At 43.8% G+C, this 27,992-nt stretch overlaps 1 protein-coding gene across 9 annotated transcripts; it reads left to right on the top strand.

Moving 5' to 3' along the window:
- Window positions 1-22: 22 nt before the first annotated feature.
- Window positions 23-27,870, top strand: LOC143879687 (protein YIP4b-like). 9 transcript variants are annotated; one of them, XM_077382183.1, is made up of 5 exons: window positions 23-180; window positions 6,859-6,943; window positions 11,243-11,739; window positions 27,089-27,163; window positions 27,299-27,870. In XM_077382183.1, exons 3-5 carry the CDS (start codon window positions 11,248-11,250, stop codon window positions 27,557-27,559), a joined length of 828 nt encoding a protein of 275 aa, XP_077238298.1. In that variant the 5' UTR covers window positions 23-180; window positions 6,859-6,943; window positions 11,243-11,247; the 3' UTR covers window positions 27,560-27,870. The 9 variants fall into 9 exon arrangements, with proteins under 9 accessions (XP_077238298.1, XP_077238297.1, XP_077238293.1 ...); XM_077382182.1 differs by having other exon boundaries at window positions 11,162-11,739; XM_077382178.1 differs by having other exon boundaries at window positions 11,154-11,739.
- The last annotated feature ends 122 nt before the right edge of the window (window positions 27,871-27,992 follow it).

Genomic DNA, 27,992 nt, shown 5'->3' with positions numbered 1-27,992 from the left:
ACAAAATAACAGATGGCTTATCTGTCCAGTCTAAAAGAAGAAACGTAAAAAATCCTTAGAAGTGTAGAATAAGAAACAAAAAATATTGGCCTCGAAACCCAGATCGAAGAAGAAAATATAATCGAGAGAGCATCAATCCAAGGGATATCGTTAGGGTATATCAGAGTTCTTCAACCCCAGGTAATTTCCTCGAAATCTCTTCCTATATCCCATTTCTCCTTTCTCTTTAGGGTTTACGAGAATTTTTTGTTTGATTTGTTTCGTTTTGGTGAAAATCCCATACTTCTTTCCCAACTTTCTGTTTGATTCCATGTGGTTTTGTTATTATCTCCCCATCTGTGCAAACCATCCTTTCCGTTTATGTTATAAACTCACAATAACTTGGGCCCAAAAGTGATGTTTCTCTTTTTATCGTTAGGGTTTGAGAGGATTTATTGCTCGATTTGTCTCGTTTTGGTGAAAATATTGTTGAAAGGCGTGGTTTCCTTGAATTATGCTCGTATATCCCATTTCTCCTTTCCCGTTAGGGTTTGTGAGGATTTATTGTTTGATTTGTTTTGTTTTGGTGAAAATCTAATAGAAGAATAGCAGAAGAAGAAGATGTTTTTCATTGATGCCCAAATAAAAGATTACAGCTTGTTTTCATCATAAAGACTTTCCTACCCAATATAGATCTCCTACTGAAAATAGCATAAGGCAACTACTATAAAATACCATTGCTGAATATAAAAGAGCGAAACTAAAAACATTCTTGCTCTACATAGAATAAGAAAACTACTAAAAATATTACAACGAAAATAGAAGGAAACGGCTAAAGATATGTTCGCATCAAAATCCCATACCTATGTCCATCTTTCTCTAAGTTCATGTTTGATTCACTGGGGTTTTGTTATTATCTCCCCATCTGTGCAAATGATCCTCTCCTTCATGTTATGAAGTCATTGCTGTTCTGAAGATCCATTTGTTGGAAATATTGTGGAAAGGCATGGTTTTACTGTTAATAGTTTGGGCTCAAAAGTGATGTCTTTTCCTCTTATGAATGGTCTTTATTGCTTCAATTATTAAATACTTTTTTAGGCTCTACGGGCACGTTCAATGTTATTCCAAATTTCATTCTAAGTTTAGTATTTTTGTTTTGTGGCTATATAGAGTGATGAACTATACCGACCAGTCAAACCAATCAGTGGTTGGAAAAATTGAGACATGCTATATTGCTTACTAATTCATTTGGTTTCTCTTCACCCTGTATAAAATTAACTTCAAAACAATTGAATACTATGAAAAGCCTTTCCATATTTTGTGTAGTGTAGTTCATTTCTTGGTTTTAAATTTCAGCCGAAACATTCGGCTGCTACCAATACAAAATCCACCTTGATTCTGGAAGATACTAGGTTTCGCTAGAAATTTTGGGATTTTGTTAATATTTCGGTTGAAATATGCAAAACATGCAACTTTCGAATAAAAAAAAAAAGCAAAGTTTTTTGTTGAAATATCAACATTTCGACAAAAACCTTGATAAAAATCAACTCCTCTCACAGAAAAGAGAAGAACAACGAGATTCCTCTAAGATATTTCTAAAAAGGGCAAAAAAGAAAAAGAAAAACCAGTGGCGAAGAATCTTACCTGAATTTAGGCCGTGACTTCGTACCGAAATGGCGAAATGGTTTTGTGATTTTACAAGAATTCAGTCAAAATTCCGTATCAAAACCGAAACGTTTTCATATTGATTGTGACCGAAATTGAAATTTAGAACCGTGGGTCATTTATAACTTTTGTCAAATAGATCTTAGTCGAACCATTTACAATTTTCCAAGATTTCAATTGAGCCATAGGATTTGAATTGAAAATTAGGAGGATTATTGTGGTCACACAAATTTTGAATTTAAATAGACTGTCACCACTTTATTTTTTTGTTTTCAACATCTTCTTTATCTCTCTTAAACATTACAACCGTTGTTTTGGAAAAGGGAAATGATATCAGCACTGTCATTTTTGATCTTTCCACGGTCTTAGCTTGTCTTTTCTATTTTAATTGGCTTGTAAGAACTTTTTGGGAACTGTAATACCCTTTTGACAGCCCTTTAAATACTAAAAGACAAGAAGTTTTAGCGGAAATATCAAAAGTCAAAACATGGAAGTGTTGATATCATTTCCGTTGTAAATTCTTATGATTTATTATTCAAATTAAACCTTTCGGATTTTTACTTGAATTGTATTATTGAACCTAAATTTATATGAATGTTATAATTTTTTTAAATGGTAAAGATTGATATTAATAAAAAATAAAAAAAGGAAATAAACTGGAAACCCTGCGACCGAGATGGTCAACACAATAGAAGAGAAGAAAAAAAAGATAAAAAGGGAAAGATACAACCAGCATATGCCGTTACGGAGGGAAATAATCAAACATTTCTAAACCCTCCTTAGATATCCTTGCCCTAGCTAGCCAATCGGCATCGCTATTTGTCGATCTGCTGATATGCTGGAAGGAAATGGATGAGCCGGCTACACAATCTGCAATCTCGTACTGTGTAAGCCACCTTATCATGTTAATAGAGTCTCCCTCTACTATGACTTGGTCCAAAATGCTATTCTCAGGCTACCCGATAACCTGTAGGATCGCTCTAACCTCCACCTCATTGGAGTCCACTATCCCTTTTGGGCCTGTAAAAGCCCACCTCGTGGACCTGCCGTCATCCCTGAGAACACATCCAATTCCAGCAGGTATAGGATTTCGAATGCCAGATACGTCAAATTTAAGCTTTAGTTGTCCCAAGCCCCATGTCTCCCAATCCCGTGAAATCATGTTCACCTGCTCCGAACTAACACAAGTCTCTTTCCATCCATTACATAGATCGAATACTGGGAAAGACTTGAAACTTAGAAGGGTTTTCACCCACGATATGGTTGGAGCTACAACTTTCAACAAAATGAAGCGAGCACTCTTCACAAAGCCTCTAAATAATCTAGCATTCCGTTCTTTACAAAGCACCCAAATCATGGCAAGCAATGTCACATTCCATAGGATTTTCCCTTTCTTCCTTCATGGGACAAGTGTCCAACCTTCGTAGAGATCGATGAGTTTAGAGGGAAAGACCCTGCCATTAAAAAAAGAAATAAAAGAGGGAAAGATCCACGGCATGCCAAATCTGCACAAAACATGAGTAAAATGGTGGGACCTACGCACCCCATCAAAACCTTAGGTGTAAAATGGTGGGTTCCACGCTAATAAAAATTTTATATACAAAAAGTTTTCTATAGAAAATCTTTCATTGAAAAAATCTAACCTCCGCTTCATTCGAGTCCGCCATTCCAATAGGGCCTTAGAAGGCCGACCGCATAACACCCAGGTTACCCTTTAGAAGACCACCTACTCCGCTTGGTCCAAGATTGCCAAGACTGGAACCATCAAAGATCAATTTTAGGGGCCCGGGGTTTGGAGGATCCCATTCTGGTGAGGGCACCGACCTCTCCTCATACCTAAAGCAAATATCTCTCCAACCCTGCCACAATTGATGAGCAAATACAAACCTAAAACTCGTAAGGGATTTAGCTCATGCAATGGACAAGGCAATCACTTTTACATATATGAAATGAGGTGACATAGCTTTGCCTTTGAAAACCAGGGCATTCCTTTCTTTCCACAGAGCCCATAAAGTGGCGAGTAGAACCGGTTCCCAAAGAGTCTTCCCTTTGAATGCAAGGGCACACACGCCCACTCTTCCAAAAGATTGATCACTGATTTGGGAAAGCCCACACCAAGCCAAATCTACTCAAGATCACCCCCCATACTTCTCTAGCTGTGCTACTTGCAAAAACTTATGATCCACTGTTTCCCAGCTTGTACACACAGGGCACGGTGGTCCACTATCAACCGCTTACACAACTTCTCTACCATGAGGATCTTGTTTTGAAAAGCAGTCCAAGCAAATGCATTAACCTGTGGTGGCACTAGAATGCCCTACACCCGGGCTATGAGCGAGGAGCCCGAGCTCATAGCCAAATGAGCGTAGAATGATTTGACACTAAAAATCCCAGAGGAGCATCGTATCCAAACCCGTTTATCTTCGCCTGCCCTTTTTATGTAGTAGGCCTCTAGCGTCTCTGTATAAAACTTGCCACCCAATCCACTTCCCCGTTGAAGAAATTTCTTCTGAACCTTCCACAGCTTATATCTAACAACCAATCAGCCTTTGTCATGGAGAGGCAGTTCTTTGATAGCGCGCTAACTGCAAATGAGGTTGTGAACCACTATGTAAAGGAGGAGGAGAAGGCCATATTATGTAAACTGGACATGGAGAAGGCTTATGACCGGGTGGAGTGGAATTACCTCCTTTATTTGCTGAGAAGGATGGGTTTTGGGAGTTGGTGGTGCTCTTGAATTAGTAGGTGTATTTCTTCAGCTTGGTACTATGTTCTCATTAATGGCTCGCCTAAAGGCTTTTTCAATTCATCGTGTGGTTTGAGGTAGGGGATCCCCTCTCCCCTTTCCTATTTGTGATTATTGCAGAGACTCTCGCTGGGCTGATGGAAAGAGGCAAAGAGCTAAATCTAATTGAAGGCTTTAAGCTGGGAGAGTAGCACCATGGTTTTAACTTTCGGTGGAGACCGAAATTGAGAAATTTCGAATTTCGGTAGGGACCGAAATTTCGGATTTCGGTATGGACCGAAATTGAGAAATTTCAGATTTCGGCATCATTTTCGGCCGAAATGACCGAAATTTCTGTTTAAAGTTTCGGTTTCGGTAGAGGCCGAAACCGAAATTTCAATCCTTGAGTAGCACATGGTGGTTTCATATCTACAATTTGCAGATGATACTTTGATCTTTAGGTCGTCGGAAGAGGAGAAAGTTCTTAATCTCAAGGCAATTTTAAGGTGTTATGAGCTGATCAGAGGCGAGAGATCAAACTTCAGTAAATCAAGGCTGATTGGTATTAACACCTAGGAGGAGGCAATCATTGAGCTGATGAGGGTTCTTGGTTGCAGGGTAGATAAATTCCCATCATATATATATATATATATATATATAAGTAAAGCGGAATCCTCTACGCCGTGGTGTTGCCACGTGTCAGCCCCTCCTCATCTCGCAATTTTAAAAAGTCTCAATTCCAAAAGACTCACGTAATTTTCTCTTCCCTTAATAATCGCCATAAATAAAGCACAAAATGAGTATCAATTCCTATCTATCCTTTCATATTCTCCCTAGATAAAAACGTATCTACAATTAGATTTTAAAACTTTCACTAACGATTTTAAATAGAATTCTCCTCTCCATTAACGTCAATTCTCCTCCATAAACGTCTCCCACGATTTGATATTAATGGGACTCTTTAGCATTCCCTTGCTTTACTCCCTTTCCTTCTTGGATTTGGATATTTGTTAGGGTCTTTTTGGAATCCCTCTCTATTTTAAGCTTATCTCTTTTGGAAACATTTATTTATGGCAAGCTTCCTCCTAACTTTTGGTATTCCTTCTAATTCTCATTTTCCGTTCTCCAATTCCATTTAACTAGGTTATTACTAAAAACTCCCATTTTCATATATTTTCCTAATTTCTCAAAAAGGAACTATAACGCACTATTAATTAGGAAATAAATAAGGAATTTCTACTTATCCCTAGGTTTCAACTCTCTCCGTTTTACATCCCTTTTTCAGCCATTTGAAGCTCATCCTTTTGAAAGGGAAAGACTAAATTTTTAGAATTTTTGCGTGTTCGTCCAAAAGATCACCCGAAAGCTAAAAGGTACCTAAAATCCTGATTAGTTGTGAATATACAGTTTAATTTCTACAATCTCACATTTTTTTTATGTAAGTTTTTTTATTAGGATACTTGCCCGTGTTTTATCTCTTTATAATGGGAGTTTAATTTATTTAGAATCGATTCTAACACAAGTGAGTACCTTTTTTTTCCATGTCTCAGATTCGCCATATTTCCTTCTTAGTCATGCTTCTTATTTTTAATTTAATGCTAGATATATTTATTTTATTTGTTCTATTTTTCTTTCTTTTTGTTGCTGTAGTAATTTTCGTTTTCTTTTGGATTTGAGAATTGATTTATGAGTCCAAAAATGATTATTGAATTTCAGATGCTCTTAGAAGTGAAAGGATGCTAACCTTTGAAATGTTTGTTATGAGTCAAAGTTGAGCAAGGTAGATCCGTAGATACGGCAACAAAGAGGCTGCAAGTGATTCAATGTCTGAATGCATTGAGGCCTTTTCATGCGGGTCATTCAAGGGGTTTTGATTGAACGCTTTAAAAAAACATGTTTACATAGAATGCTTTAAAAATTCCATATGTAGCTTGCTTTCTAATTTTGGTATTCTAAAATAATTTCCAATCCAACACATTCATCCCATTACCTATCTTCTCTTCCATACTTTCTCTTCATTTTTTTTCCGTTCTAACTTGGTACCAATTTTATGCCCTCATTTTTCCGCAAGGATTAATTTCATATCAGTCTTAAATTGATTGAACCTTTTTATATTACACTTTTTTTTTAAATTTCAACCCGTGCATTAATAACCTGTATTTTTTTTTTACCGATTGTGAGTCCGAACCTGATTATTGGACTAAAAAATTCAACCTGATTATTGGACTCAAAATTAAACGTAATTTTGAGTGGAAAATTGATTATTGTACTCAAATTTAAGTTTACTTTTGAGACCAATAATCATTTCATGACTCACAATTAGTTCTCAAAATCCAAAAAAAACATGGCATAAGTACACTTATGAATTCATTGCGGCTGGACTCTCGCAAGAGGAGATGGAGGGAGCTTAATTAGTTTCTATATGTGATTTTCGAAATCCTAACATCTACATGGAGCAATGACTTTCAGTTTTTTTTCTCTTAAGGCAGATTCTTCAATTGTCTCTTCTCAGCCTTTTACATTCCTAAGTAGCTGATTGTGGAATTGGGTTCGTTGATATTAGTGCTTCAAAAGGTGCAAAGAAACTCTTTCAATCTTTGATACTATGTTCTCCAATTTATGTAATTCTTATGTGTTTCTACTTGGTTCTTTCATGTGTCTCCAATTTATTCATGCCATGCTATGAATCTGATTTGACAAATTCTTTAATGGCAGTTTACTTTTAGGAAAATGATTTTTCGCACCCCCATAGGATAATATGCACCCGTTTTAACCTAATTTGACGTCAAAAAGTGTCGAAAGAGCTCTCCATTTCTCTCTAGATATCTCTCGACAACTCTTTCTCTAATCGATTTTCCCTTTTATTTTTCTAGGGTGAACTTCTCTTGAAATTTTCTCTATATCTTCTTATGAATGTTTCTTCTTTCTTTTAAAACAAAAAACAAATGTTATAAAGCTTTCTTTTTTAGCTATAAATCTCTTTTTTTTCGGCCGGCTCGTGCATCGCACGGGACTGCAACTAGTTTTACTTAGTAGGGAGAGATGGGGAGACTGAAAAAGAAAGCATGGGACCCAATTGTAGAGAGGGTGGAGCCCCGGTTGGACCCTTGGAAGCGCAATTTGGTCTCATTGGGAGGTAGGATAAGTGGATAACCTTAATCAAGGTTGTCTTAGCCATCATTCCCATTTATAGCCATCATTCCCTTTTACTATCTATCAGTATTCCAATGCCCCATGAGCAAGATTCACAAAATTGAGCAGATTCAAAGAAGGTTTTTATGGGGCGGTTCCAATCAAAGGAGAAAGTTCCACCTTGTTAGTTGGAGGGAGGTTTGCAGGCCTATAAAGTCAGGCGGAGTGGGCATTAGAAGCTTGGAAAATGTTAATAAAGCTCTTTTGGGAAAATGGCTCTGGTGATCTGAAGAGGAAAGGCTTCATTTGTGGACTAGGGTGATTGAAGCAATTTCTTGGTTTTAAATTTCAGCCGAAACATTCGGCTGCTACCAATGCAAAATCCACCTTGATTCTGGAAAATACTAGGTTTCGCTAGAAATTTTGGGATTTTGTTGATATTTCGGTTGAAATATGCAAAACATGCAACTTTAACATGTCCGTTAAAGTATAAAAGATAAATAACACCTTTCTCCAACAGCTTAAGCTTTTGGAGAAGTTGGTTGGTTAACATGGTATCAGAGCCAATGGTCTCGAGTTCAAACCTCCCGGATAGCAAAAATCCACATGCGATGGTCAGCCCAAAGTGGGACCACATGTGCCACGTGTTTGCCAAGTGGGCCACACATGCGGGGGAGTGTTAAAGTATAAAAGATAAATAACGCCTTTCTCCAACAGCTTAAGCTTTTGGAGAAGTTGGTTGGTTAACAATGTCTAACAACAACAACAACAAGAGAAGGAGAGGAAGAGGAAGAAGAAGAAGAAGAAAAGAGAGGGAAAACAACACTTAGATGACACAAACTGTGTACGGCTGTATTATAAGGGCCTGTAATATATCGGGAATAAAAGTTCATAAATCATAATCAACTCTCACAACAGTCACCTTCCTTATTCAGTGGTAGTTAGTTCGGTTCATTTTTTGGCCTTGGCATTCTCTCAATAAAAAGATTTCAACGTTAAAATGATTCAGCAAGGGAAACCAGGTTCAAAAACAAGGTTCCTCAAGCTCCTGTCCAGTAATCCCTTTCGATCTCACAACTATGGACCTCAAGACCCCATAAATGCTTGCAAATTTTATCTATATTTCTATCTTACAGGGTAAAACCTCACCAGTTTTTTTTTTTTTTTTTAGAATTGCTGGCTTCCTTTTATCGAAATATACTAGCTAGATGGGTTTCTTGTTTTGGCCTTTTTGGCTTGTAAGTGGTCACCATTAGAGGGGAACCCAATCATTTACACAAGAACCAAACCAATAAAAAACATTCGCAGATACCTTTCTGGATCCACTTTGTAAGCTTAATCTCAACAGAAATTCGTCTTTTTAGGCCTTTCCAGTGCCTAAAATCAGCACCAATATAAGAGTTCTTCAAACCTCTACTCAACGGAATATAAAAGGAGCGCCAGTGAAAGGCGTGCTATATATGAAACGGATCCGAGTAAAAAGATATCCGAAAATCATTAGAAATCAAAATAGCTCAAGAAATTCAATCAGATGACCGTGAAAAGGTGAATTCTATATAAAGTCCACAAACAAACAAATCTCTAAGGGATTCAAAGAAAGTTAAGCAGAATCATCAGATCACAATGTTCTCAATGAATCCGAATAAAAGAAGAGCAAAAAAATAACCAGGATTATCATGCAATGTTTTCAGTGAATCCGATAAAAAAGAAAGCAAAAAAAAGCAAGATTATCACGCAAATAACATAAATCCTATTGCAGAGAGATAATTGAATCAGATAAAACATGAATGCGAAATAATCTAACTGATCGACAAATACAAAAAATGGAGAAATGAAAAGCACGGATCTGAATAGAAAAAATACATGAGTGAAAATGCGGAAAATTCAAGAAAGTCAGACTTTATTGAAGAATCTTAAGATGAGAATCGAGCGCTTACAAGGAGGGAAACAAATCGCTAAAGACCTAGTAAAGGGATCTGATAATTTTTTCTGTGGACAGATTTTCCATCAATCTTCATGGCAGATTTGAGATTTGCCTCTTTCCTTCCACCCCAAAACGTCGCCGCGAAGCAAAGAGGAATAGGCAATAAAAATAAATAAAGGGCGATGATAAATTCCCCCCTGTTAGTCCCTATTCGCCCCTCATTTACCGGGTTGTAAACGCTACAACCGGTACAGCCATTACATACACAGACTCTCCTGTATTTAAGAATAAAAAATAAATAGATGATAAATTCACACCCACTGTGGGATAATCCGCGCCGCTTCAAGGAAGATACGTGTCAGACCTTAACACTTTTTGACGGTCAGGGTGCGAATTATCCCTCAGGGGGCGCGAATTTATCATCACGCTAAATAAACACTTGCACCTACTTGTTCGAAATCCTAAGCGTTCGTTCGTTGAGTGAGGCGTAGACAGGCCTTGCCTGTAAAATCATCTCCGTAGGAACCCTCGATCTATTGACTAACTACACCATAAATTAACTTGTACGGATCGGAGAGTGTGGATAATCATATGGGGGTGATTTTATGGGAAAGGCAACCCAACGAACGAATGGTTTGGATATTCGACCACTAATAAATGCCCATTAAATAAACTCCTCCGGACCATACAAATGCTTGGCGAACCCAGCTTCAAATTAGACCCGGCAAGAAGTGATCCTATGGATCTGATTTTTTGTAGACACCCTATCTATGTGAGCTTTACTTTGTTGGAGATGATGAGTTTGGCCCCTTTAGCCCTAAGAATGAACTGGAGTCTCTCAGTTCTGTCCTCTTAGTCGTAAATTTATTGCTCCCGAGTATTACGGATGACAGAGTGCAAGTTTTGCAAGTGTTACATGATGCGACTGTAGATATGATCAAATCATTAGGTGGCAAGAATATTGCGAATAAGGTCATTGAGAAATGTACCTCTGATGCTGAAAAACTTTTGTTACAGTGGGGAAAAGATCATGGTGTGAGATCAAAGTTGCAGATAGCTTGTAAGTATTTGTGTACATGTTTATTGAAGTGAATTTAACCTCTCGGGAGTGTTGGTTTTAAGTGATCTCTATTTTTATAGATGCCAAGATTGCTTCATTTCAATGATAAGTTGATGTAGCAGATATGTTAAAATTTCCAAGCTTGGTAAGTGACCCTGCACAGGCAGATAAACTATGTTATTTTAGCTGTAATTTGAATTAATGTCTTCAGGTAATGGATTCTTATACAATGAATGTGGATAAGTTGTTTTCCGTCGCTTTTCTTCTTCTTCTTCTTCCTCTTCCTCTCTTTCTCTTGTTGTTGTTGTTGTTAGACATGTTAAATGTTAACCTGCTGGGGCAGTTATTTCTACCTTGGCATTACAAGCAACAAACGAGGGTGCACGATATTGTTTTTGGGTGTGCAGATATCGATCCCCTATATATAAATGTTGTTGAATAGGTGGCCTGCTCCGGTACTTGTTCTCTTTTGTAGGGTTTTTTGATGAATTATGTAACGCAACTTGTTATTGTATTTTGGCTTTTTCTTCTTAATCTTCTGAATGGATTTACTGAGACTATTTCATTTTGTGATGGCCTGCTGGAATTTTGGTCTAACTCCGTTGCAATTTTGTTGTTGAATTTCCTTCGAAATTCTCGATTTGATCTTTGATATTTGCTGACTTTAGATCGACAGGTTTAAGAGCTTGCACTTTCTTGCATCTTCTTAAAGACGTCATCTGATCTGCTCTTTTTGGGAAATTCTTGCCCTCTCCAGCAAAGATGTCCCATAACGATACCGTTCCTCTCCACCCTTCTTCCCAGTCAGACATTGATGAGATTGAAAACCTCATAAATGCCAGTGTTCAATCTGGACCTGCAATGGTATTGCCGGCAAGACCTCCTAGCCCTCCCAGAGCCTCCATTCCCGTCTCCTCATCCCCTTTTATAGCTTCAAATCTCCCACCGATATATCAGAAGCATTCAGCAGTTCCTGTTCCACCTGCTGCACTGCCCCCACAGCCTCTTCCAAATTCTCGTCCAAATATCACAGCCAGCGGCTTTGGATCAGCTTCCAACACTCTTACTGAGCCTGTGTGGGATACTGTGAAGAGGGATTTGTCGCGGATCATCAGCAATTTAAAACTTGTGGTTTTCCCGAACCCGTTTCGTGAAGACCCTGGCAAAGCTCTGAGGGATTGGGATCTTTGGGGACCATTTTTCTTTATCGTCTTCCTTGGTCTTACTTTGTCGTGGTCTGCATCTGTGAAAAAGGTATGAATTACATTTCCCTTTACAAGTATTTTTTTAGTCACTTGCTATTGGCCTTAAATTGCTGCTTGTTAGCTTAGTTGAGTACATTTACTTGCTGTTTCTAGTTCTTTGAAGATATTTCTCTAACAACCATATGTAATTGAAACGCTCTAATGCAATTGTGGCATTTATTTTCTTTTTATTAGGTTCTAATTAAAATAATTTTTCATTTTTTATTTTCACATTCCCCTGAAGTTGTTCTTCGCAATCAAGTTCATTTATCATTATGGTGTCGCGGACAGTGGTTTCTTTTTTATTGAATTTGCTCATATTTTCCTCATCGTAGAACCTGCCATAGCGATAGGTGAAATGCAGAGAGTAAGAATATTATCTCTGTTTGCAAGTAAAACAGGCATGCTTTTGTAAAAAAAAGCAAAACTATGCACTCTTGCAACGAATCAGTTCTGGCATTTGAAGGTACAGTTCTTCTGATTTCTAGATATTGTCTCATCACAATTTGCTTTGGTGCTTTGTATGTTGGTTACATGGTGAAATATTGTCGAGGTGAAATAATGTCAAACAAATGCCGACTCTGGTTTCTCTTATAAAATAATAATAGAAGATTCTACTATAGTAGCTGTATGTGTAAGACCAAACTTAGCCACTACAGCAAGGTGTCACTTATTATGTGATGGGGTGTAAAAACAGCAGCCTATTAGCTGCCGCCACGTGGCTAGAGGGGGGCCTACCGCAGACCAGCCTATTAGCTGCCGACACGCGTCTCGAGGGGGGCCTACCGCAGACCCCGCGTCAGCAGGGGTAGTTCGGTAATTATCGCAGAGTAGGTGAGCTTGAACCTATAGTTGGTCGACACCTGCCTTGGAGCATTAACTCCCCAACTACCCCAATTTTTATCTATAAAAGGGCTTCCAAAGCTCATAAATAAGGGTAATGTAATAACTTCTGACCCACCACTCTTAGACTCCCTCTGCACTCCTGCTCATACTGACTTGAGAGTCGAAGGGCCTGTCCGGAGTACACTCCGGGTTGGTCATTTTGACCTCGTTTGCTTCTGTGCAGAACACAGTTCATCAGGACTCTATTTCCCTCACTTCAGCTCCTCGGGCCCTCCAGCTCGGCTCTTACGTCATTGTCATATCTGTTAACCGATTTTAGGCCTAACAGATTGGCGCCATCCGTGGGACCTCAGAACTAAAAGCTGTTCTCAGATATCTCTAAAAAATGGCAGGGCGCAAGAGCGCGCGCATCCCTACTGCACGGACTACCCGAACCGTGCTGCCCCGCAGGACCAGGAGTGAGCGAATTGCCTCGCTGGTGGTGGCAGTTTCCGCTACCGCCGAGCAGAGTCCTGCTCGCTCGGAGCACCTCAACCCCATGCCCACTCCGGAGCAAGTTCAAGCTATTTTTCAGCAAATGACAGCTCTCGTTGATCAGTACCAGCAGCTACTCCAGGCGCCTCCCCAACCTCCTCCAGAAGCTCCTCGACCTGTCCAAGGAAGGCCAGATATTCATAGGGGAGAGTCATCGCGCCACGGTGAGGACCGAACTCATCACTCCACCAGACAAGTCCGTCACCCCACGGCCAGGCATGCACAGACGGAGCCTCACCGCCGTCGGAGGTCGCGGTCTCGCTTTGCGCAAAGGCGCCGAGCTCACGAAGAGCGCGCACCACAAGCAAAATCCCGGTCCCGTCGTAAGAGTCCGGAAAGCCACTCCGGCTCTGCGGTGAGCCAATCTGTGGAAAGAAACAGGTCACCAGACCGTAGAGCCGACCCGATGCTGCAGAGAATAGAAGAGATGGATCACATAATTGAAGAGCTGGCTAAGGATCAAAGCCGGCCCGTTTCTAGGGCGTTCTTAAGTAGAACGCCGTTCACCGACGACGTCATGGGTGCCCCAGCACCCAGAGGGTTTAAAATGCCAATTGTCCCGCAGTATGATGGGACCACTGACCCCGTGGACCACTTGGAGACGTTCCGGACAATGATGCTCCTCCACGGTGCGTCGGGTGGCTTCCTTTGCAGAGCATTCCCGACGACCCTGACCGGTGCGGCCAGGGACTGATACTCAAGGATCAGACCGAACTCCATCAGCAACTTCGATGACTTCGGGGAAGATCTGGTCCGTCACTTCATGAGCAGCCGCAGGCCAAGGAAAACAACAGCATCCTTGATGGCCTTGCGACATGAGGATAATGAACCTCTCAAAGCCTTCGTCGCAACTTCAACAGGGAGGCACTCCAAGTGCCAAATCTAGACCCCTCAGCCGCTACAAACGCGCTTCTCGCAGGTGCTAGATCTAATGATTTTCGCCGAGCAGTGGCCCGCCGGAATCCGCACTCCCTAGCAGATCTAATGGCTGGGGCGGAGGAATATATATCAGTAGAAGAGACCCTGGCTGCCCTGGACTCAAATCGGAGGAGAACCTCTGAAGACAAGAACCAAGACAAGAACCCTGCTAAACAGCGTAGGGATGACAAGGCCGTTAGAAGAGAAAAGTCCCCCCAAAGAAGGGAGGAGAACTTCACCCCTCTCAACACCTCCCGAAGACATATACTGGCCGCTATCAGCCGAGAAGAGTTCATAAAGTGGCCAACCCCAATGATCTCCAAGGGAAACAAGAGAGACAAGTCGAAGTACTGCCGGTTCCACAGGGACCACGGCCACGACACGGACGAGTGCTGGCAGCTGAAGGAGGAGATCGAGCAGTTGATCAGCCGGGGCTATTTGAAAAAATGTCCGAAGTGACACCCACAGAAGTGAGCCCAAGGAGAAAGGTCCCCAGGGCCGGAGCTCTCGGCGGTCTCAACCGCCCCCAGCCCGGGGACAATCTCCTCCGCCGCCTAGTCCACAACCAGAGGCGCACCGCTCCCAACCAAGGGGAGTCATTGGCACAATTATGGGTGGTCCGGCAGCTGGGGGCACCTCTTCTGCTGCTCGAAAAGCATACGTACGCCAAGTCAATGCCGTGCACACATGCGGCAAGAAGACGAAGACAGAGAATGAGATCTCCTTCTCGGATGCGGACCTCGACAACCTGATATTACCGCACGACGACGCCCTGGTTCTAACAATGCTCGTCGCAAACTGGGAGTTGAAGAAAATCCTGGTAGACAATGGGAGCTCGGCCGACATTTTGTACTATCATTCCTTCGAAAGAATGATGATAGGTGACGACCGCTTAAGGCCGGCGTATTCAGATCTTTTCGGCTTCTCTGGAGAGGTCGTCAAGGTAGAGGGACAAATCGAACTTCTGGTCCTCGTCGGAGAGCCACCCTTGCCAAGCTTTCGCCATGGTCAACTTCCTAGTAGTGAGGGCCACTTCGGTCTATAACGCTATTTTAGGACGGCCTGGCCAGAACCTAATCCGCGCCGTCGCGTCAGCCTATCACTAGAAGATGAAGTTTATTACGCCAAACGGTGTTGGAGGAGTGAGGGGGGACCAGCCGCAATCTAGGGAGTGTTATGCAATGGCACTGAAGGGCAAGGATGCGGTGGAGTCGTTGCCAATTGAGTTACTCGAACTTAGGGATGAAGCCCAGGGAACTCAGCCCGCCGAGGACCTCATCTCCATCCCCTTGTGCAAAAGTGATGAGGAGAAGGTCGTTCAGATCGGCTCCTCTCTGGACGACGACACCCGGCACAGCCTCGCCCAATTCCTTCAGGACAACGCAGACGTCTTTGCATGGGCCCCCGCGGACATGCCCGGTATAAACCCGGAGGTCAGTACGCACAGGCTCGGTGTTGACCTAACCTGCAGGCCGGTGAAGCATAAAAGAAGACACTTCGCCCTCGAAAGGCGGCAGACGATAAAAGAAGAAGTGGAGAGGCTCCTGAGAGCTGACTTCATTCGAGAAATTCAATACCCGGACTGGTTGGCAAACGTAGTCCTGGTGAAAAAGGCAAATGGGAAATAGAGAACCTGTGTTGACTTCACTGATCTGAATAAAGCCTGTCCCAAGGACAGCTACCCGCTCCCAAAGATCGATCAGCTCATTGACGCCACAGCAGGTCACGAGTTATTGAGCTTCATGGACGCCTTCTCCGGATATAATCAGATCAGAATGTATGAGCCAGATATACCGAAGACCACCTTTGTAACAGACCAGGGGACCTACTGCTACCACGTCATGCCCTTCGGCCTGAAAAACGCCGGGGCCACATATCAGAGGCTCGTAAACAAGCTCTTCCGGAATCAGATCGGCCGCAACATGGAAGTCTATGTCGACGACATGCTGGTCAAAAGCCGAAGTGCGCGAGATCATGTTTCCGATCTGGAAGAAACATTCCAAGTCCTGAGAGAGAGCACAAGATGAAGCTCAATCCCACCAAGTGCACCTTCGGCGTCAGTTCGGAAAAATTCCTAGGGTTTATGGTTAGCCAAAGAGGGATAGAGGCCAATCCTGAAAAAATCAAGGCCGTGGTGGAGCTCACTCAACCAAAAACCATCAGAGAAGTGCAGCGACTGACAGGGATGGTAGCCGCGCTGGAGCGCTTCATCTCAAAATCTGCAGAGAGGTGCCTCCCTTTCTTTAACGCAGTCAAGGGACTCAAGACCACGCCCTGGACAGAGGAATGCCAGGCCGCCTTCGAGGAGCTAAAACAATATTTGTCCTCTCCACCGCTATTGACAAAGCCGGAGCCTGGTGAGGAGCTACTCTTGTATCTGTCTGTAAGCCCCCTGGCTCTGGCAGCAGTTTTAGTTTGCGAAGAGCACAGCCAACAAAAACCAGTCTACTATGTTAGCAAAGTCCTGCACGATGCGGAAGTCAGGTACCAGCGGGTCGAGAAGTTGGCCTACGCCCTGATTATGGCAGCCAGGAAGTTGAGACCGTATTTTCAAGCTCACACGATAAAGGTCATGACTGACCAGCCACTCAGGCAAGTTCTCCATAAGCCGGACACCTCAGGACGACTCGTGAAATGGGCCGTGGAACTGAGTGAGTTTGACATCCGGTACATGCCAAGGCCCGCAATCAAGGCTCAAGTACTAGCAGATTTCGTAGCTGAATGCTCCATCCCCCAGCATATCACCGAACTTGAAGTCGCCCAAGCCCCAGCGGCGGAAAAGGCAAGCGCGGCTGAGGAGCTAGCAGAAGATGGAGATGGTACAGAAATCATCCCCGTACCACCAGCGGAGCAGGGTCCTTCAACCGCCGAACCGCTCTGGGAAGTGCACGTGGACGGATCTTCGAACAAGGTTGGCTGCGGAGCCGGTCTGGTTCTAACCGGGCCGGACAGCTTCACTCTAGACTACGCCTTGAGGTTCAGATTCCGTGCATCCAACAATGAGGCTGAATATGAAGCCCTCCTCGCCGGAATGAATCTTGCAGTCCAGACTGGCGCCCAAAGATTGAAAGCCTACTGTGATTCCCAGTTGGTCGCAAACCAGATTCAAGGAACATATGAAGCCCGCGACGAGCGTATGATCAAATACCTCTCCCAGGTCCGACAGTTATCCACCAAGTTCAAAAGTTTTGAGGTCGTCAGAATCCCCAGAACAGAAAACACAAAAGCAGATGTGCTGTCTAAGCTGGCCGCATCCGGATACACGACTCTCGGAAATATATGTATGGAGTTTCTACAGAAATCCAGTATCGAAAGAAAGGCCGTTGAAGTCATGCAGGTGGAACACGAGTCCTGTTGGATGGACGGGATCGTCGACTACCTGCGTAGTGGGAAACTACCCGAGGCCAAGAAAGAAGCCCGCAAGGTGATACAAAGAGCAGCCCGTTTTTCACTCAATGGCGAGAACCTGTTCAAAAGGTTCTACACCCTCCCATACTTAAAGTGTCTCCGGCCCAGCGACGCCACGTACGCCCTGCAAGAGACACACGAAGGTATTTGCGGGGAACATCTGGGGGGCAAGGCCCTGGCGATCAAAGTTTTGCTGAGAGGTCTGTACTGGCCGACATTGAGACAAGACGCACTAACCCTGATCAAGAAGTGTGAGAGATGCCAGAAGTTTTCCCCCACCATTTATCAGCCCGCTGTATCTATGGCTCCAATCATCAGCCCACTACCCTTCGCAATTTGGGGGATGGACATCTTGGGCCCCTTTCCACCGGCCTCCGGAAGGCGCACCTTCGTAGTAGTGGCCATCGATTATTTTACCAAATGGGTGGAGGCTGAACCTCTAGCCCAGATCACCGAGCAGAACGTGCAGAACTTCTTTTGGAAGTCGGTGGTCTGCAGATTCGGGATCCCTCGCATCTTGATAACAGATAACGGTAAACAGTTCGACTGCCGAAACTTTCGGAAGTTTTGCTCCGACTTGAAAATTGAGCAGAGGTTCACTTCAGTAGCGCACCCACAGACCAATGGGCAGACAGAAGTGACGAACCGAATCCTACTGCAAGGGATAAAGAAAAGGCTGGACGAAAAAGCTTGCCGATGGGCAGATGAGCTTTATCACGTCCTATGGGCGTATCGGACCACCCCGCGCACACCAACGGGTGAATCACCATTCAACCTGTCCTTTGGAACAGAGGCAGTAATACCGGTCGATGTAGGCACCCCGTCCCCTAGAGTCACCAACTTCAATGAACAGCTCATTGGTGACGGGCTCCGCGCAAATCTCGACTTATTGGAGGAGGCCAGAGAGGAATCCCGAATAAGAGTCGCCGCCTACAAGCAGAAAGTGTCCCGCTATCATGACTCCAAGATACGTCCCAGAGAATTCCGAGTAGGGGATCCGGTCTTAAGGAAAGCTGCTATCTCCCAACCCAAGAAGGTCGGAAAACTCTCCCCAACCTAGGAGGGGCCTTACCGAGTAAAAGAGGTGGTTCGTCCGGGAAGTTATAGACTGGAAACACTCGAGGAACAGCTATTACCCCATGCCTGGAACTCAAAGAACCTTCGCAAATACCATCAATAGCGAGCTACCCGGGGCAAAAATGACTTTGTTAATATATACTGAATGTGAATGAAAGAAGCTCTTTTGCAAATCTCTTCGTACTCATCAAATTGGAAACCCAGTTCACTAAAACTAGAGTACTTGACGCTTGGTTCGCCACGGCTCGTCTCCGCAAAGACCGGGAGCGCACTCCTGGTCCGGAACCAGTCCGGATGCAAAAACCAAAGCTCATTGGAAACCCAGTTCACTAAAACTAGGGTACTTGACGCTTGGTTCGTCATGGCTCGCCTCCGCAAAGACCGAGAGCGCACTCCTGGTCCGGAACCAGTCCGGATACAAAAACCAAAGCTCCTTGGAAACCCAGTTCACTAAAACTAGGGTACTTGACGCTTGGTTCGCCACGGCTCGTCTCCGCAAAGATCGGGAGCGCACTCCTGGTCCGGAACCAGTCCGGATGCAAAAACCAAAGCTCCTTGGAAACCAGTTCACTAAAACTAGGGTACTTGACGCTTGGTTCGCCACAGCTCGTCTCCGCAAAGACCGGGAGTGCACTCCTGGTCCGGAACCAGTCCGGATGCAATAACCAAAGCTCCTGAGAAACCCAGTCCACTAGGATCAACCTAAGCCCATGACGCCTGTCTGGAGCAATATCAACACAGTATACGGTCAAACAGTATAAACCAGAGACAGACAAGCGGAGAAGAGATAGACAATAAAAGTTTGCTTTCCATTCATGAGTTAGGGCCTCGAAGGACCATTACAAGGATAATGCCTCACCAGGTTGTTACAAAAGTTGGGCCTCCAAGGGGCCATTACAAAAAGAAATCAAGAAATCGCCAAAAAGAGAGAAGGGGAGCTCAAGGGGCCTCCTTACTACCATCCCGCGCCGAATTTGTCCCCGGGGCCAAGGGTGCGGCCGTTGTGGCCGGCTCATCACCACCAATCGTCGGTGGGTCAGGAAGAACCATTCTGCTCAAATCCACGCCCGGATTGGATTCCTTGACCTGCCCAAGGCAGTCAAAGAACCCTATCTTGTAGGCCTCGCTGGACAGAGTAAGGAGTTCGTCCTCCTTTCCTTGAACGGCTGCCGCCTGCCTCTCTCGGGCTCTCTCTCTCTCTGAGCGTTGAGGGCTTCCGCCACCTTCTCCTTCTGCGCGGGCAACTGAGCGGTAAAATTCTCCTTAAGCCGCTTGTTTTCCTCGGCCGCCTTTTCGACGGACTTTTGCAGCTCTTTCGCCTCCAGTGTCAATCTCCCGTTCTCCTCCTCAGACTTGGTTATAGCCTCAGAGAATTTCTGGCTCTTCTCCCTGAGGTCGTTATAGTACAGTAAGATCTGCAGACCAAACAGTGTTAACACAAGAAAGCGAAACAAGAACTGAAGAATAAACGAGCACTCGAGGGCCATCTCACCTGGTAAGCAGACGAAAAGATGGCCTCATCAGCCGTAGCTAGCGGTTTGCTGAGGACCTGGAGTTTGTCATTACTAAGGAGGACTTTGCTGAGACGCTCCTTAGCTACCCGGCTCTCTCCAAGGCCGGTGTCATTCTTTTGAACGGCCCAATTGGGCCGAAAAATATGGTCTCCGGACCTTGACGGGGGGGGAAGGGTCACAGCAGATGTCCCCACCGACTTCGAGGACCCTGCACCCCGGCCAAAGGCGCCTACCAATTTCACTGAACCTTTGGCTTTGGGGGGCGGCGGAGCGTCCTTTGTTGAGGCCGGACTCGCTGCCTCTGGGGCCTTTCTTTTTTGGCCCTGATGGACCTTCCCAAAGGCCCCCTTCCTCATTTTATCTACATAAGACTGCTGCTGCATCTCTGAAAGATAGACAAACAAAACCAGTCAGAAACAAGGAAAGGAGGAAAAATAAGTTTTAGACAAGACTAGCCACGTACGTGCCGGGGTCGCAGTACTAAGGCCCAGCTCGACCAGAACCTCCTCCTCTTGGAAGTCCGAACAATCTGTGGGCCCCTCACGGTCCAGCACCTCCCGGAGTAAAGCAAGCGTTCTCACATCTTCACCCTCAAGAAACGGCTTGCGACTCATCGCGACTGTATCCGGGGTGCCCCATGTCAAAGGAACCGGCCAGGGCTCGCTGGACTCCCTGTCCTCGACGTAGAAGAACCTGTTTCTCCACAAGTGTATCGAGGAAGGGATACCAGTGATCATTTTTACCTCCGGGCGCTGGCTAATGTAAATCCAACCCCCGCCCTTGTGCCTCTTCAATTGCGCACACGCGCGGAACAACGGCACTGACAAGTTCCTCTGAAGCCTGCCCCGAATGAGGTATACGAACCCTGTCAGCAGCTTTCATGAGTTTGGCGCTACCTGAGCCGGAGCCAGCCCGTAGTATCGAAGCACCGAGGCGAAGAATGGGTGCAGAGGAAATCTGAGTCCGGCCCTCAACGACTCATCGTATATGCAAACGTCAGAGCTCTCGTTGCAAGCCCTATCCCCCTCCGTTGCCTCCCTCAGCCCGAACCTGGATGGAATACAATACTTATCCCTAATCACCGCCATTGTGGACTCATCCAGGTAATTCTCCTCGTTGAGAGCCTATATGTTGTATTTGGGATTGGCATCCATCCGGGCTCTCGTCACGACCTCAACGGCCTGGCCAGGGAGAAATGTTGTGGACCCCTCGCCGGCGTCACTACCAACACTCCCCTCTACTAGGACGTAACTATCCGTCGGAAGCGGAATGGTGTTCAAGTCCAATATCACTTCGTCCTCCACTTCCTCATCACTACCTATGATATCCACACTGACATCGGGACTTGCCATTTTCTGGGCTGGTGACCAGGCAGGCCTATCCTCGGTTCTAATCGACGATCTAGACCCTGAACTACTAGAAGACGACTACCCCGAACTCGACTCAGAACTAGAGCTACTACTTGACATGAAAGCAGGAAAAGAAACGAATGAGACGCGCTGAGAAAATTACCGGTCAGAATTGAAATCTCCCGGTATCGAACTGAAAGCTCCCAAATCCGCCGCCGTTCACAACCACAAACTACACGAGCCGAACTGGCAGAGATTAAAAGCAGAGAAAAGGAGGAGGAAAGTAAAAAGTGAAAAATGAAAGGTAAAAACCTCCTTCTTATAGGTTTTTTCTGAGGCGGTGTGCATTGAATGAAGGGCACATTTCGAGGACGCTTGAATGGTGCCAAGTGCCTTTCATTTATCACGGGCGCGAACTTCGGGGCAAGGGCGTAAGTGAAAATACGCGCGTATCTCCAAAAGACTAAGGACATTCATGAAAGTGCTCGTGTAGAGGATAGCTCTCAAAATAATTTGAGTTCTACGACAAAAAGCAGTCCGGCCCAAGCCGGACTGGATATGACGCGTCTCGCTAAACGACAAAAAGCAGTTCGGCCCAAGCCGGACTTGATATGACGTGTCTCGCTAAACGACAAAAAGCAGTCCGGCCCAAGCCGGACTGGATAGGACGTGTTTCGCTAAACGACAAAAAGCAGTACGGCCCAAGCGGGACTGGATATGACGCGTTTCGCTAAACGACAAAAAGCAGTCCGGCCCAAGCCGGACTGGATAGGACACGTTTCGCTAAACGACAAAAAGTAGTCCGGCCCAAGCCGGACTGCCAATCTCCTGACTGGTAATTTTCGGACTGCTCCAAATTCCGGGCTGCTCCAATTTCCGGACTGATAAGCTCCGGACTGCTCCAAATTCCGGACTGCTCCAAATTCCGGACTACTCCAGATCTCCGGACTGCTCCAAGATCCGGACTGCTCCAAATTCCGTACTGATCCAAATTCCGGACTGATAAGCTCCAGACTGCCCCAAATTCCGGACTGCTCCAATTTCCGGACTGCTCTAAGCTCCGGACTGCCCCAAATTCCGGACTGCTCCAAATTCCGGACTGATAATTTCCGGACTGCTCCAATTTCCGGACTGCTCCAGATTTCGGACTGCTTCAAATTTCGGGCTGCTCCTGATTTCGGACTGCTCCAAGTTCCGGACTACCTCACAGGCCGGACCTCGACCACTATCAATCGGAGATGTACTCTACCACATTTCCCCAAGTCACCATAATAACTTGGAGAACTGGGGGGCAACTGATGGGGTGTAAAAACAGCAGCCTATTAGCTGCCGCCACGTGGCTAGAGGGGGGCCTACTGCAGACCAGCCTATTAGCTGCCGCCACGTGGCTAGAGGGGGGCCTACTGCAGACCAACCTATTAGCTGCCGACACGCGTCTCGAGGGGGGCCTACCGCAGACCCCGCGTCAGCAGGGGTAGTTCGGTAATTATCGCAGAGTAGGTGAGCTTGAACCTATAGTTGGTCGACACCTGCCTTGGAGCATTAACTCCCCAACTACCCCAATTTTTCTCTATAAAAGGGCTTCCAAAGCTCATAAATAAGGGTAATGTAATAACTTCTGACCCACCACTCTTAGACTCCCTCTGCACTCCTGCTCATACTGACTTGAGTGTCGAAGGGCCTGTCCGGAATACACTCCGGGTTGGTCATTCCGACCTCGTTTGCTTCTGTGCAGAACACAGTTCATCCGGACTCTATTTCCCTCACTTCAGCTCCTCGGGCCCTCTAGCTCGGCTCTTACGTCACTGTCATATCTGTTAACCGATTTTAGGCCTAACATTATGTATAGTAGCTATTGGATATGGGAATGAGCGTTGGCCACTATAGTTGCCTTCCAAGTAAGTGTTTAACCAAGGAGTAATGATTGGAAATTGAATTTGGGATATAAAATGCTCATGTGCATCAATGAAGAAACTAATGTATAATAAAGTTTTCTTCAAAGTTCTCTTGAATTTGAGGGGTTTGGTTTGATTATAAGCACTAATATGGACTTATGGCGCACGCAATGACTTTACTCGCGCACACACTTATATTGTGTTTCGGCATGGTAATGGTTGCTCACACACCTAACTACCGGCACCACTTAGTAAGTCATATTGTGTAATTGGAGTCTGTCAAATTTCAAGTGCGAGTCTTTTGACAATGGTATTGGTTGCCTACAAATGTTACTTCTGCCAATACTTAGTAAATCATATGGTGCAATTGGAAGATCTCCAACTTCCAGTCTAAGTATTTTGACACTATAGAGGATGTAGAATGAACATATATATTCCAAAAAATTTCCGACTACTATAGCAGGACTTGTAACTTTCCCAGAGAGCGGGGCCAATTGTGATGCAGAGAAAATATTATTTCCACCAATATATCTTGAAGTTACATCTAATTTTCTCTACTAAACTTTCATAGAGGAAGGGAAAGAAGGAAAAGACCAGGAGGAGAGGGAAGGAAAAATAAGGAGGGTGCCGGGGGGGGGGGGGGGGGGGGGGGTGGTGGTGGGGAGCAAATTAGGGTGCAACTCGGGTCAATTTTGTGGAATTCGGGTTGAGCTTTTACCTTAAAATCGGGTCGGGTTCGGGTTGATTCCTATTCATTTTTTCAGCAAAGGCTCAACCCGACCCGACCCGAGTGGCAAATGTGGGGGAGGGGGAACTTTCTGTTGGATCATCTTCAATTAGGGTTTATTTGGGAATTAAGGGGGTTTATAAGAGAAGGGGAGAAGTTAAGTGGTGTGCCATAGGGTTTTGGATCTCCCTCCATTGTTATTAAGTGCTGATCCTAGTGGATTATGTACTTCGAATAGAGAGATATTGTACTTCGAATAGAGAGATATTCTGAGTTCACATGCCTTCCATTTACCATCTTTAGAATCATTCCATCATGAAATGTTTCAAATAACACCTTATAGAATAAACTAGGAAATGTGGAGTCGATATCTCAACTACATCCATGCAATTGTCATCTTTTATGACATTCGTTTTTTTTAATTTTTGGATTACAATGAAATCTTCATTAGTAATAAAAGGGATAAAAACAATGCCTGATTGAGATGATCAGCCCAGGACAGCTCAGCCAAAAATACAGCAACATATAGGCTAGCTGGCTACAAATATGACCTAGTAAAGTCTATGAAATTCAGGCATAAAGTCTCTAAATGCAAGTTTTTCACTAGAAACACCTTATTTGATTCTATCAGCTTCAGCGCTGGCTTTCCTCTTAATGTGGCAGAAATGAATGTGGTGTCCTGCAAGTCTATCAAACACTTCTTTGATTTTGTCTGCAAGTTTCCAAAGAAAGCCCACTCCCTGCTATTAAAAAAAAAAAAAAAAAAACCTCTTAACGTGGCAGAAATGAATGCGGTGTCCTGCAAGTCTATCAAACACTTCTTTGATTTTGTCTGCAAGTTTCCAAAGAAAGCCCACTCCCTGCCATTCAAAAAAAGAAAGAAAAAAGGAAAGCCCACCCCTTATTTATTCCATCTGATCACATTTAGAGAGACACCTTTGATGTGCGGTTCATCACTCAAGAATGTGATAAGGAGTCTAACAACTTGCCTAAGGTCTCTTTTGCTTCAGAAGAGTTTTTCCCTCCCATCGGATCACCAAAAGTGAACGAACCTTGCTATTTTCATATATAATGATACATTCTGTGACCATTAAGAAAAAAAGGATACATTCTGTACCTGCTCATCCCGGTTTCCCCCGACTTTTAGCCATCAAAATTCATTTTTATACTACCCACTAGTGGTGTCTTCCACCTGGGAACAATCTTTTGTTATGGAACAACATAGGACAACCCATTCCACCAGTCTGTCGATTGCCATCTTCTTTAGCATCTTTTCAGTTGCGATCTTCGTCTCGAAGGATCACTTATTCCCGTCCATCTTGAGCATCCTTAAAGCTGCTGGAAGGTGAAGGCTCCATAGTAATCTGCCTCTTTCCATTCACACCCTAATCTTCCTAGCTGCAATGAACATGTCTATCGACTTAGGCCAATTACACCCTTATCAACCTAGCTGCAATGAACATGTGTATCGACTTTGGCTTCACCCACTTGCACTCCGAACACTGAGACAATAAAGTTCCATATCTCTGCTGCTGCTGGACAATGGATTAGGAGATGATTAACATATTTTCTGAGGCATATTACTCCGAACATTAGACTAGGATGAGTTAGCTTTTCATTATTGAATGCAAATCATTGGCATATACTTTTGTAACACTCGGTTTGCAGGACATCCACCACGGATAGATTGATTTAAGGTTTGTTTGGGCATGGCTTACAGTGATTGGTTTGTGGGTAAACCATCAATCTTCCATCAAAGTCAAATGATGCAAGATAAGTAGAGCTTTTCCTTTTTATTGTGGGCCATTGGATATGCTCTCTTTAGTTGTAGATTTGCAAGGCATCACTACTGTGGTTGGCCAATGTAAAGGTATTTTGTGCAACGACCATCCTTGATGGGTTCTCTGGAATCGATGGACCATGTCTCAAAACCCTCTGCCATTAGACTCCTTCGTCAAACTCATAAGATGCAAAGACGGTAGAGTATTCTCCTTTGAAAATGTGGAGTTTGGCTATATAATTGTTAGAAAAGGAAATTCGGAGTGTGGCTGTATTCTTTTTAACCATCATTTGCGGGGCTTCTCTGAGGGAACTCTCTGATATGTCTTTCTCGCATGCTCAGCCATGGTGGCTTACTTGAATGATAATCTGTCCAAACTCTCTTGTGTTAGAGTCCTCCATTAAAATAACAGAGAATGCTATGATTAGTAGACTTTTCCCTTTGATGCAGATAATTGGCAATATTTTTTATTAACATTTCTGTTATTATTTTTTGATAAATTGCAGAATATATATTATGATATTATCAGATCCTGTCAACATAGAACATATATTACATATAGCCGGATCAGTAGGTACATTAAAAGTTTAAAACTACATAAAATATACGCTATTAATACCAAAAACAAGGAGGGAAATTAATTAAGGCTTTGTCCTAGCATCTATCCATATCCCATAGGGTCCATCACCAATTTCCTTTTTCTGAAAAAGAGAATGTCCTTTTGCTAAGGTAATTTTTTTAATATTCAACATACTAAAGGTACCAGGTGAGTTCCATATGCCTCATTGCCACTTTAGAATCATACACCTCTTATTTTATTCTCAGAAACATATCTAGATCTACAGCCTCTAGTGTTCATAGATTTTTTGCAGATTATTCTAACAAACTAGTAAGTATGCATTTCTTACAGAAGTGATGAAGACAATAATATAGTGGTCCTGATTTGTAGCTTAATTGGCACAACCTACAAAAGCTCAATCTTCATGATGAAGCCAAAGAAAATTTTCCATTAAGACATTATTCCAGTTTTGATAACTTAATCTCGTAATGCTTCTTAGGGAAAATTCAGAAGCAGCACCTTTCTTGACCACATTAACATTTTGATAAAGCTCATCATGTCAACTGCCTTGTCATGATATAGTTTATGAAATTTGTGTTGTTCAAGACACTTGTCCACTGCATACATGCGGTTTACCTGTTATATTTGCTTGAGAAAGTTACATTGTTTAACATCATTTGCTTATTTGTCTGCACTGAATTTTTATAACTGTATCTTTTTTTTGACTGTATCTTTTGCTTGTGATCTTCCAGTCCGAGGTTTTTGCTGTTGCATTTGCTGTCCTCGCAGCGGGTGCTATAATTCTCACTCTGAATGTTTTACTGTTGGTAAGCTGCTCTTACTCCTAAAGCGGATTTTTCCATTCCTTGAAAAATGACTCCCAAAAGCACGGGCGCGCGTGCACGCACACTCCTCTCAGTCTGAACATACACCTGAGACTTAACAAGGTTGCTTTCTTTCAGGGTGGACACATTATCTTCTTCCAAAGCCTCAGTCTTCTGGGTTACTGCCTGTTTCCTCTGGATGTGGGGGCACTACTATGCATGCTGAAAGACAATGTCATAATCAAGGTAATTGTGGTGGCCATAACATTGGCATGGAGTTCTTGGGCAGCATACCCATTCATGAGCGCTGCTGTCGCACCAAGAAGAAAAGCCCTTGCTCTGTACCCGGTCTTCCTCATGTATATCTCTGTCGGTTTTCTTATCATTGCAATAGATTAAATCATGAGGCGATCGATGGTCATCAAGCCTATAATCAGCACGAGTCTTACAGAAATTCTTCTGCGATTAAACCCTTCAAGCTCGCACACAGGGGTAGACATTTCACGTGTTCTCTTTTTCTTTGGAGGTGATTCTTGGTATTGGCTCTGTTGTGATCTTTTGTTTTGAAAACTTGGTTTCCTTTTAGTACATGTTGGCCCAACCATCGTTATGTTTTGCTTGGTCTTATGGGAACACCGTATTGTATGTGGCCTATGAGCGTTACTCTAGTTTGGATCCATTATCATATATAGAACTGCTATTCTGAAGTCTGTCTTGGTTCTGGATATATAAACTTATTATTATTGACTGCTTCTAGATCGATATAGAGATGTGACTGCTACTGTTAAAATTTAAATGGAAAATGCTAAAAAGATAGTCAATTTTATGGTCC

Source organism: Tasmannia lanceolata, unplaced genomic scaffold (assembly GCF_043159265.1).
Source record: "Tasmannia lanceolata isolate RefF3 unplaced genomic scaffold, GAP_Taslan_0.1 ptg000006l, whole genome shotgun sequence".
Classification (NCBI taxonomy): domain Eukaryota; kingdom Viridiplantae; phylum Streptophyta; class Magnoliopsida; order Canellales; family Winteraceae; genus Tasmannia; species Tasmannia lanceolata.
The sequence above is the reverse complement of the archived record's forward strand: the minus strand, read 5'-3'. Positions and strand labels throughout refer to the sequence as shown.

Coding starts and splice junctions, on each gene's coding strand:
- LOC143879687 (XM_077382183.1), top strand. CDS start 11,248: ATGTCCCATAACGATACCGTTCCTCTCCACCCTTCTTCCCAGTCAGAC. Junction 11,740..27,088: donor GGTCTGCATCTGTGAAAAAG/GTATGAATTACA, acceptor GTGATCTTCCAG/TCCGAGGTTTTTGCTGTTGC. Junction 27,164..27,298: donor CTCTGAATGTTTTACTGTTG/GTAAGCTGCTCT, acceptor GCTTTCTTTCAG/GGTGGACACATTATCTTCTT.